The 12675-nt window shown below is 30.9% G+C and overlaps 1 protein-coding gene across 1 annotated transcript; it reads right to left on the reverse strand.

The window, feature by feature from the left end:
* Window positions 1-3515: 3515 nt before the first annotated feature.
* Window positions 3516-8946, reverse strand: LOC129295358 (receptor-like protein EIX2). The gene is made up of 3 exons (XM_054933872.1): window positions 8908-8946; window positions 5194-6041; window positions 3516-5094 (listed from the first exon to the last, which is right to left on the reverse strand). Exons 1-3 carry the CDS (start codon window positions 8944-8946, stop codon window positions 3516-3518), a joined length of 2466 nt encoding a protein of 821 aa, XP_054789847.1.
* Between the last annotated feature and the right edge of the window lie 3729 nt (window positions 8947-12675).

The following is a 12675-nucleotide window of genomic DNA, read 5'->3' on the forward strand; positions in this document are numbered from 1 at the left end:
ATTTTGAATTAGATGTGAGGAATCAGATAAGATATGGCGAGATTTAGATCAATCTAAGTGTAATATCACCTTCTACAATCATATACTTAACCACATTATCTTCCGGTTATTATGATAATTAAGGAAATGGCCACTCTAGCAGCCATGTATTAGAGCTGGTAAAAAAAGCCAGCCCGGCCCTATAGGGTCGGCCCTTGAAGGGCTTGAGCCTAAAAGGGCCAGCCCTTTTAAGCCCGAGTTTTCTTTAGAACTTTGATTTTCGAAGCCCGGCCCTTGACATGATGGTCTCAGGGTCGGCCCTGCGGGCTTTAGGCCCTTTTAACTATTTTTATTTTTTTTAAATTTTTTAATCAAACAAAAAATTACTTCATTTTAATATAATACTCAATCAAAAAAGATATGAAAAAACTAACTAAATAACATCTAAATAAACTAAAAACACAAATAAAATAATAACAATACAATAAGTAATAGATCGGTTAAGCCGACAAACACCCAATCAAAATTAGAAGAGTAAATGTTGAACTGAATGAATTATTATCATGGATCTAGATGAATTAGGGGATTTAAGATTGTATTTTTTTTAGAAAATAGTAGCTAAGGATTTCTGTATGAAATTTATATCAATTAAGAATCAATTATTGTTAAAACCTGAATAAAAAACAAGCTACAATAAACTATTGTTAATTTAAAATGAGTTGTTATTAAAATCTAAATGAATACTTATTGATAAAGGTTAACTCGAATTCACAAGTATCTACTCGAATTTTGACAATAAGTAATCTTTGACTGATATAATTTTTGATCAGTAATTCTTCACTGCTATTTTTCCTTCTTCTTTTTTACCTTCCATCCTCAATAAATATGGGCTAACATGTGATGTGGAGTAACATTTAGTTTAATTTTTTTTTAAATGTAAAAAGAGTAAAAATTATGAGAATTAATTAAAAAAATACATATGTGGGCTTAAACGGGCTGGCCCTTGGCCCTGCAGAGTCGGCCCTTTTAAGCCTTAGATTAAACGGGCTTAAACGGGCCAGCCCGTTTAAGCCCGATTTATCATTTTGGAGTCCTATTTACAAGCCCGGCCCTATTCTTATACGAGCTTAAACGGGTTAGCCCAACAGGCTCGGCCCATTTTTCAGGCTCTACCATGCATGCCATGGTAAATAAAACTTAATAACGGTTATAAAAATAACTAATCTAATAGAAAAGGTAAAGAGTTAATTTAGAGATCTATTATAGTTAAATAGTTTAAATCAAAGTAATTTGGATTTATTACAGTAGAAAATCTGAAAACTCAAAATTGACAATAAGATTCTTTGGAAATAATGGGATTCCAAGTTTAATAATGGACATAAACTTCTTAAAGCAAGAAAGCCAATATATGAGTTACAGAATATATGAAAGTATAAGATATTAATTAAAATTGAAAAACACTTGAAAATGGTTGATAGTGTCATTCCACAAATTCTAGACACATTCATCATGGCTCACAGGGTGTTCATCACTATGCATCCCTCGTTATACCATAGATTATGGTGCATTACATAGAACCACATCAGTGAATTTCTATCAATTGCATATGTGGGGGACCAAACTTTTGGCATGCTCTAAATTTTTGATCGAGCTCGATTGAAATGATCTAAATGTTCACACAAAATTTATTTAATATATTAGCTAATGGAATTAGTTTTATTTTAAAATAATATTATATCATGAAGTTGGACATCTGAAACCAAAACAATTACATCTTCATACTTAAACACTTTTAGGGTGTTCAAACTCCCAACCAAGTGTCTATAGCTCAAACCAACATTTAAATCACACTTAAGGGACTAAAGACAACTTGTACAATGTATCACAACATATCATAACATCAAGCAACCCAATTTCAAATTTCAACTCCATATTTAACTAAAAATAAATAGGGGACCATAATTCACAGAAAAAAGTAATAATCACACTTACAATAGTATTTTGATTTTACCTAAACAATAAAATTCACATAATACATCCTCTTACGACCAAATAATAAACATAATGAAAATGGTGCAAGTATGATAAAATGAACATTTTAATTGGCAATATCATTTAAATTACACATATAAACTCAAAATAAACAAGCAGTACAACTAGAAACTCAGTCTTGTGCCTTTGATGCTTCCCCTTTGCCCTATCATGAATTGGCTCTTATAATATGTTAATAAAAAAAGGTAAGTACAACCACTTTATAATCAAGATACTTCAAATCATGCACAAGTAGGTCAATTAATCATAAGCATGCAAAGTAAACAAGATACACAATCATTCACATATTAAACATTCGTTTCATAATAATTAATAAATTGTACAACTAATAACCTCCTTCATGTCTTCCTCTTTTCTTCCAAGTCTAAGGGCTATTCTCATGTGAATGACCAATGGGTTTTTGAAGACATGATTATGACCCATGGGTTTTTAAATACACACTAAAAGGCCCAATGTTTTTGTGTCGGCATCTGAACGATTTCTATCTTCAAAATCATTTATTCTTGAGAAGTTTAATAATTAGCTAGATTTTGTATATATAGAAATTTTAATCGCCAAACAAGGATATTCCATTGAAAAAGAAACTGATCTAATTATATTAAGGAACATTTAATCACATGTGATCTGGAAAACAAACCATCATTAAAAAACGCAACTTAGTGACATGAGAACTCACAGATTCTCTGAAACTATTATTGTATATTCGTCAACCCTTTTTCTGTCATCATTGAAAAAGCTTAAGATGAAGATAGTTTAAAAGAGCAAATTAATACCAAAAATGTATGTTCAAAAGTGTTTTGGATCATATATTTATTTTTGATATAATGTTTCCTTCAACTTTTAAAAATAGAATTATCTAATTCCTATCTGAGCAAAAGTTTCGACCATTATTTGATTAAAAAATTCCAAAATGATTAAAAAAAAATTATAGAAAATGACTCATAAATTTTCTTGACCATATTTTTGGGTCATTGGCCATAATTTGAGTCCTTTACTTTTTTTTTTGTTTTTTGTTTTTGGTAATTTTTTGATCTTTTTCTATTAATGTCTAATCAACTAGTTAAAGTTAACTTTTGTTAATAATAGGGATTAAATTATGCCGTTTTCAAAAATTGAAGGGAAACATGGCAAAAAAAAAAATAGTTTAGTGTCCGAGATGCTCTTTAACCTATTGTTGAGGAGTGAATTTGCTTTTACCCATACAAAATATGACATTAGGAATTGGAGGAGTTTTAGATAGACAAAATCAATCTTCACAAATATTGTACTGAATACTTGCAGCTGCATTAACATCCCAGACAAACCATATTGAACAATGAAATGATATCAAATGGAATGATTTAAGAACTGAATTGAATTATTTTAGCAACGAGAAGGAGGAAAAGAAAATAAACTCTCATTCAAATAAAACAGAAACATAGTTTAAAAAAATATATATCACAGCTCATTGATCTATTACCTCAACAAGAAATCGTTCTCGGTATTCAACATAAGCTTTTGAAACAGAGGACCCCAGCAACATAAAGTCGATCCATCAAACGATTAAACCATCGGAAAAATTTGTGTCTCCATGCCCTGATGAGAAAGAGAGAACCACAAACTCCCCAGAAGCCCGCTGCAAATCCAACTCCCATCCCGAGGTACAATGACTTAAAAAAAAAGTCATCTTCATTCACTTCAGCCTGATTTGAGTTGTTAGTTTCTTCTTTCTTATTGCACCTCTTTGGAAGAGGATCTCCACAAAGTCCAAGATTGCCAACAAAGCTCCAAGAATCAAAACTTTGAATTTGAGTCCCCAGTGGGATTTGCCCAACAAAATTGTTGTATGATAGGTTCAGATAATCGAGAAAAGACAAGTTAGAAATGGCTGGAGGAATTTCTCCCGAAAGTTTATTGCAACTAAGATCAAAAGATTCTAAGTTTTTCATACCTCCAATTTCTCTGGGAATCTTTCCTCTTAAGTGGTTTCGAGACAAGTTTAAGGACCACATTTGAATCAAACTAAACAATTCCTTAGGAATCTCTCCAGAAAAGTTGTTAGCAGAAAGATCAATCAATCGCAATAATTCAACGTCTTTATAATCTAGTTCTCTTCCTTTAGCAGATAGCTTTATTACCTTCAACCACAACGATGCATTAATTGGATGCATGATGTTATTTAGACAACTAGGTATTGAGCCTGAAAGCGTATTATCAGCAAGATCAAGTATTGCCAAAGAAGAGAGATTGCACAAGTGTGTTGGAATATTGCCTGTAAATTGGTTGGCCCTCAATTTGATAACTACCAAGTTTTGTGGCAGTGTAGGCAAAATTCCGGAAAATTTATTTCCTTCTAGAAGGAGATATTGCAAATTTTTCCAGTTTGACAAGTCTAATGAAAACTTGCCAAGGAAATTGTTACTGCTCAAATCCAAGTATGCAAGAAAATTCAATGAAGCAATTGATGGAGGAACTTCACCAGTCAGCTTATTACTCCCCAAATCAAGGTATATTAATTGTTCCCAATATTTGGCCCAACAATTAGGAAGTGTTCCACCTAAATGATTATATGATAGGTCCAAAGTAGCCAAACTGTACTTTTCCCTACTAATAATCTTTGAATGGCACAACAATGGGAAAATAGATCCGGAGAAAGAGTTGTGAGATGCCCAAAAGTTGACAACATTTGATGATATATGTGGGAGGCCACCTGTGAAACTGTTATACTCTAAATTTATAGATGTTGAGTTTAGTGTCAAGGGGGATATGTCTCCACTCATCAAGTTGTATGATAGATTGACATTATCGATTCTTGCAACAAAGCTCCAAAACATATCTGTGTCATCTATGGTTGAAATTCCTGATCCAGAAATGTCTAGCCATCTCAGTGACCGTTGTGTATATAGCCAAGCGGGAATAGTAGGACCTAGACTTGTGTTTCTCAACTCAAAATATTCAAGTTGAAACGGCGGGACCCAGTTAGGATCAATGTGGAATTTGAAACCAGATGAACTCAAATATAATGATGTTAAGTTTGAGAGATTGGCAAAGTTCTTTTCTGAGAGAACACCCTTCAAGGATTGTCTTCAATGCTTAAATGGTTCAAGTTATGGAGATGTCCAAGACTTTCTGGAAGACCCCCACTCAATTGATTGTTTGACAAATCCAAGAAAATTAACGAACAAAGATTTTCCACCAAGAGATGGTGGAATTGAACCATTGAATGAATTTTCACGGAGAAAAAGATGTTGTAACTGTTCATGTTGGCCTATCGAGTCTGGAATTGACCCCTTGATACTATTAAAGCTCAAGCTTAGTTGTTTTAGCTTTGGAAGCTTGAACAAAGCCATTGGTACTTTTCCATAAAAACCATTGTGGCTGAGGTCAAGAACAGAGATGTCATTGGTTAAATTAAATAACGAATATGGTAATTCTGAGTTGAGAAGATTGAAAGAAAGATCAAGAGTTGAAAGAGATGTAAAGTTGACATAACTGATGCGTGGAAAATCTCTCAATCCACAACTTCTCAAGTGTAACTCAGATAGTGAAGGAAGCATAGATACAAACTCGAGCCATTTGGTTTCATTTTCAATATCACAGTCATTCAGATCAAGATAATTTAAGGAAGAAAGTCCAGAAAGCCAACGAAGATCATTGATGGGCAAATCATAATTAGATGAAAAGTCAAGGTAACGTAAAGCAGCAGAAAGATTTGCTGATTGATCATCAGAAGAAGATCTAGAGGGCTGGCACGGTGGAATACTCACAGTTACAAATTCATTATGGTGCAAGTCCAAGTAGTTGAGAAATTCAAGTTGAAGTACTAGACATAGATTAATATCACCTTGTAATAGCTGACCAGCTAGATCAAGTTCTGTAACTCTGCCTGTAATGTTGTCACACTGAACTCCTATCCATGAACAACAATCTTCTTCTTCACTAGTCCATGAGAAGAGTCGATTTGCAGGATCTATCACTCCTTGTTTGAAGAGCAAAAGGAGTCTTCGATCTTTCTCATTGCAACGAACCGCCTTGTTTGTGTTACATATGATTTTGTTAAATTTTGTTGTGAATAGAAGCAACGGTATGATAATAAATGAAGTTTGAGAAGTGAAGCTAGAGTGAACACAATTAATGAAGCATTTTATTTGGTATATATAGTATGTCTTCAGGAAAATATTAGAAAAGCAGAGGCGAAACGGAAGTGTGAATGCCTAAACAGTATCATAATAATTTTCAAGTCTTACATCATAATCTTCGATTTATTTTCAACTTTTTCGGTCTTTTCAATGGAAAGGATCTCATAAAGGAATTCATTTTCAAATCGTTTGAACGCTTCAAAATATAGATATCGTCTAAACAACCACTGAATTTTTCAAGTACATTCCACTATATTTATCCTAATTTATAAAATATTTTAAATAAAATTACATATACCAATAAAACTTATTAAATATAATTTCCAACTTTATTTTCTTAAATCAAAATATAAATTTTAAAAAATACCCTTCATTAAATACTACATTTGTGAAAGAATATAATTAGAAGGATTATTTTAGAAAAATATCATTAATAAAATCTTATTTTTTTATTAAAATATTTTATATTTTGAAATGCCAAATCTCTCTGAAAGGCCAAAAGTGTCTCATAAATCTGGACAAAAGAAGTATTATATACAACAAAATCATTCATTTCAAATTCTACACATGAGGATATTATATGTGGAAATAATACAATAGATGAAATTTGTGAAGTGAAACTTGCTGGCCCGTTAATTAAATTGAATAGAATGAATTCAATGAAGAATGGTCATGGTGTATTATAAGCTATGAAAATTATTGTAAAAGAAAGTGTTGCTTGAGAATATTATTGGAAAATCAAATGTAAATAAGCATTTAAATGCCCAAAACAATATCTATAACCACATCTCATTGTTTAAAGTCAAGTTTTCTAGTACATATGCAAACATTTTCACACATCATTTTCCATATTATATAACTGTCAAAAGATCGCTGACTTGTTTTTCATTCAGGTCATGGAGGATTTTTTATTCGATGAAGAAAGGGATCCGTTTAAATTATTGGAGCAAACAAATAAATAAGTGCAATCGCAAATATACAAAATTGACTTGTCCCAAAACACTTATATAATTAGTATTTATATTTAAAATCATTGTGTATATAATAAGGTTGATCAATTCAACCGTTGGTTGCGATTCTTTTTCAATCAAAGTGAATAATAATTTCGCAATATTTCCTTCCTCGTCCCAAAACGCCAATTCTGACTCGGCAAGCAAAACTAATGGATTGCTATACTCATTTGACCCTATTTATAAATTACTTTCAACATATTTCATCAGCATTAAAAAAATCTTAAAATTTTTTAATTTTGTTTTAAAATTTAAGAAATTCTCAACTTTACTTCTATTAAATATACATACTTCAATAACATATTTTCTCTCTCCAATATTCAATGGAGGGTAAAAAAATTTATAATAAAAATTTAATAACATGACTCATAAATAGGATTAAAGAGAGTATATGTAGTTTAATTTGTTTTTAGCTTTTATTTTGATCACTTAATAGCTCTGTCTAGGAAATTGATAGATTGACTCTTTTTTTTCCTGTATTACTTAATTTGTTATCATCTCTATGGATTTTTCTTAGGAGAAAAAGATGTTGCCAATTTCGTCAAACTTCATTTTCTACAAAATCGCATTAAGCAATCGCAGAATGCTGTTTCAAGTCTCTCAGTTCTTTTCCAGGAAACTTCATAACTTTCCAACTGTGATATCCTTCGAAGTTACATGACCAAATTGCTTGAATGCTTCGAAAATAATTTCCACAGTAAAAAACACACACAAACACGCAATCAAAAGTTTCAGATATTAGGTTTGGCATGAATTAATCAATTGAATAAATTATTAGGTGTGGGTTTTTTGGTTAGTGTCTTGAATAGTTATGATGAGATTTGAAGTTCTAAGTCTTGCTTTGTCATGCAGTTACAAACCAATTTCTAATAATAGGTGCGGTTTGACATTAATTGAATCGGTGTGGTTTAATTCTTGGGAAAATGTTGGCAAAAAAAAAAAATCTTGAGAAAATGACAAAAAAAAGAGGACATAATTTAGATACTTAGTCTTATATATTTAATATAATTTTATCTAATCAAATCAAAATAAATAAATTTTACTGTGTTAATAATATTAATAATAAGAGTTTATTATACAATAAATAATTTGTAAAAAATTCACATATCTTAATTTAATTAAAAACAAACACCTTAAACATATAAACAACATATCCCTAAACTATGTCAGACAATAACCCAATCAAAGTAGTTATTTCCCAACGCATAATAGTTGTTGAGAGCAAATATGTTATTTTGTCAAAATTCAAAATGCCAGACAAACCTCCAAGGACAAAGTAATAATTATCACATTTTGTTGTACTATATTATTATTTTCATATTTCGGGGACATGTTTTTATCATTATCCCTTAATTTTCCTCTACTGTTCAATATTTAATTAAGTGTTCTGTTTGTTTGATAAACTCAATAGTTAAGCGTTATATCGGTCATTCTCTTATTAATTATTCACCTTATAAAGACCAATTTCGATTGCTTTACAGTAATTCATACATTATAATTTTTTGACCAAAAGTATTCATGTATTATAATTTAATAATAAATTGAAGGTCATTATTACCCTTCAATTATTCACTTAGACATATTTGGCATCCTAAACTTCACTTTAGTTCAATGGTTCCTCAAACATTTAAAAGTGAAGCAGTTTAACTCTTGCCATAAAAAAGGAACTGTACGAAAGTCTAAAGATAAATAATATCTCATAATTCAATAAAGGTCCCGTAGCAGCTAAAGATGCCTTCCACCATTACCAACCCACCAGTTTCGGTGTTTGCACGGATAATAACCATAACTCTATAAAAAATTTTGTTATTTTATTTTTTTAATATTTATTAATAATTTTATAATATGAGAAGAAAAAACATTTGACATAGTAATTACGCATTTTACGGGATAAAAAAAAGTGAGTTTGGTTTAAGAAAGGGGGAGAGTGATAAGTGGTCTTTTTTTTTTTGGTTGCCTGAGGTAATCCTACAACCGACAACATGAGATTAATCCCCCAAAGAATTAGAATATCATTTAAGAGGTTTTTCTTTTTCAAGTAATATTTTTCTATACTTGCTTCCAAAAATCAAATGATGGAATAATGCTTAATAGGCCCAAATTGTTATTATGTGTACCACATCTACTTGGCGATAAGTGGTCATTTTAATAACCGTGATTTTATATGTATTTTTTTCCCTTTTATTACCTGAATAATACACAAAATAAGCTTAAATAAGAATAAAATACCTCACTTGTTGGTTTCGTGTTTGTTTACAGAGAAAAGGAGCAAAATAACATAAATTGAGCTAAACACGTAATGGATTTGATGGAGGGCCCAAAAAGGAATATGTTCATAGATAAAATCGGCCGAAGAACCACCTGTTCATGGACACAAATGGAAGAGAAGGCCTATCACACCTGCCTATGTCCGCTCGCGGACAATTAATGAAGGAATGTAAAAGTGTACAGAATAATAAATTCAGACTATTTTGAATTAAATTTAAAAGAAGATAGTGATATTTATTATTATTTAAGAAAACAGAAAAATATTTTGAAAAGGATTTAATAATTAAATAAAGCAAATAAAGGAGAAAAGTGAGTAATCGATCAACCAACCAATTAAACAAGCACTAAAATTTAGTTATTTATCATTTTTTTTTTGTAATGACAACGATTTCTAAGATTTCTTAATCTTCTAATATATTAAGATGTATTTAATTAAAGTTAAATTTAGCTTCTATTAAATTCTACTCTTTAATTAAATCATAAATTTACGATCTAAGCCACTACAGACTCTTAAATTATTCCTAATCTAGTTATCTACACCTATATCTCTAAGTCTAGATGAGTTTTTCACCTTCCAATTTATCAAACTACTTACAAAACAATTTATATAGTAGCCATCTATATATATATATAAGAAATTTGAGAAAGATAAATAGAAAAGCAAATGAATAAACTTTATAGACAAATTATATTGTTCAACAAGAAAAAAAAAAAATCCAACCATATAAAAGAGCAAAACCATCCCAATCAGGCTATTCCTTACCTAATTGAGAGTTTAGGAAGAACTCATAGTTTATTGCAAAACATCCTAATGAAAGACATAAAAAAAAAATTAGAGAAAAAGAAAAGAGATAAATTCCCAACTTGGAAGAACTCTTTCAAACTTCATAATACACCTCCTAGAGAGTTTTAGGAGGTTTGTGTACAATAAATTTGACTCCCTAGTCTTAGAATCAATCCAAATCATGCCTTATCTCATTAGATATACTAATATATGGTTTAACATGATTTAAAATAACAATTTTTTTTTTTTTTGCATTTTTCTCTTCGTCACCTCTGGTCATGCATTGAGTAATTTCACTCACCCTAGTTGAAATCATTTTTCTTCGTCCGCCGCCCTAGTTGAAATTTATGGAACTGAATTTTCTTGTTTTAAATTTATGTTTCGATCCGTTTTTTTTTTTTTTAACTTAGTGAGGCTATATAAATCATTTTTCCTCATTTCATCACATTAATTGATACAATTAAATCTAAAAGTCTCCAAAATTACGTCAATAATGGATTTATCAGGATGCTGACCGTTCGCTGACAAAGACGTCTGAGTTTTACACCCTGATAAGAAGTCTCAAGTAAAGAGATGTGGGAAAGATATAGAATGACAAGTTTAAAACATCTGCTAAAACGTTATCACCAAAATGGGCCTCAGTTTACTTACTGGAGGAGAAAAGCCCAAGCCTGATACCACACACACACACACTCTTTTGGTCCTATTCATAGGCAGATAGGTGCCTTTATCTCATTTATAAGTCACCTCAATAATTATTATGTCAATTTTTATTATTTTTATCTCTATTAAATATTGAAAATATTATTAAATGGTAGAGCATTTTATCTTTAAATATGCATTTAATAGAGGTAAAGTTGTGAATTTGTTAATGAAGTTTAAAGTTTTTCTTGAGATTAGTAATAATGATGGAAATAATTTATAAATAGGAGTAAAGGAATATATATATATATAAGGGCAATTAGGGAATTTAATTGTAGGAGAGAGAAAGGTAAGGAAGATTTTGGCATCGTTTTCTTTGTCCCTATCCCAACTGAAAGTTCTGCGAAGACATCTTGACGCGTTTGGACCTGGTTGCTTCTACGAAGCTCCTACGCGGTTAGAACTAAATTAATTACCAGGATATTGTTGAAAGAAATTAAATATGTGAGTATATGTGATATGAAGATGTATAGAATATTCACGAGAATATATATGTATGTATGTATGTATCATATTAAAATGTTATGCATATAAAACTACAAGATGTTAAGGATTAATTTTTCCCCGTTCGTTAACTAACGCGTTGAAATGTTAATTAAGAACGGAAATTACTAACAATATTCTTGGGGATTTCACTGTTTTGGTCAATGCAAGGTATATATGATATTAAGAATGAAGCCATCTGTCAGTGAATAGATCTGTTGCTAATGGAGACATTAATTTCTGCATCAGCTGCGTCTTGAAGAGACAGTAAGGTATGAACACGAATATCTCTCTTCATCCTCACAGATTTCATAATATTACTTCTTGTAAAGCCTTGGCTTTGTGTTGCTGCTATCTTCCATGTTGAAGGGTTTTATTTTGGAGCCAAATTTCTTTTATAATTTCGTCTTGATTGTTATTCTTCTTTTCTCCAATTTCTTTGTTATTAGAACGGTTCAGTTTCCAAAGTCTTGCAATGGCACATGATGCTGATGGATTTAGGCATTCTTCAAGAATTTCTGGTTCAACTCTGAGATGGAAATATCACGTGTTTTTGAGTTTTCGAGGAGAAGATACTCGTACAAGTTTTGCAGATCATTTATATGTTACTTTGCAACACAAGGACTTATAACTTTTAGAGACGAGGAACAACTTGAAAAGGGAGGAGCAATTAAAGAAAATCTACTCCAAGCAATTGAAGAATCTTTTTCTGCAGTTATTGCTCTCCCCGAATTATGCTTCTTTATCATGGTGCTTGGATGAACTCCTAAAGATTCTTGACTCTAAGAAAACGTTGGATCTTCAAGTATTTCCAATCTTTTACGGTGTAGATCCGTCTGATGTTCGATGTCAAAAGGGAAGTTTGCAGAAGCATTCAAAAAGCATGAAGAAACACACGAGAAAATGAAGGTGCAGAGATGGAAGGATGCATTAGAAGAAGTTCCTAACTTAGCTCGTTGGAACTCTAAAAATTGGTAATTTCTACAACTCCAAACAATTATCTTGACTTTATTTTTAAGAAGTATTAGAAGTCTGGGCATTCATATCCATATATGAACTCCAAATTAACAAATACCATAAGGATATCATTTTACATAAAGATAATACACCCCTTTACATGTCTTTTGAAATCGATCGAGGATTATTTTATGTGCTATATATATATATCTATTTAGATATATCAATTAAAACAACTTTCATAATTGATTATTTCGTTTGAAAAAAATACTTTTTTGTATGTTAAAATTCCTAACAATTACATGCATTCCTCTTGAAGTTT

Source organism: Prosopis cineraria, unplaced genomic scaffold (assembly GCF_029017545.1).
Source record: "Prosopis cineraria cultivar Desert tree isolate PC_DT_omini unplaced genomic scaffold, ASM2901754v1 PC96, whole genome shotgun sequence".
Lineage (NCBI taxonomy): Eukaryota > Viridiplantae > Streptophyta > Magnoliopsida > Fabales > Fabaceae > Prosopis > Prosopis cineraria.

Bases quoted from the DNA above. Each gene is read 5' to 3' on its own strand.
- LOC129295358 (XM_054933872.1), bottom strand. From the start codon at position 8,946: ATGGTTATTATCCGTGCAAACACCGAAACTGGTGGGTTG. The intron at 6,042-8,907 runs GTAATGGTGGAA...AACACAAACAAG, and splicing joins ACACCGAAACTGGTGGGTTG to GCGGTTCGTTGCAATGAGAA. The intron at 5,095-5,193 runs GTTCGTTAATTT...TAAGCATTGAAG, and splicing joins TCTCTTGGTGGAAAATCTTT to ACAATCCTTGAAGGGTGTTC.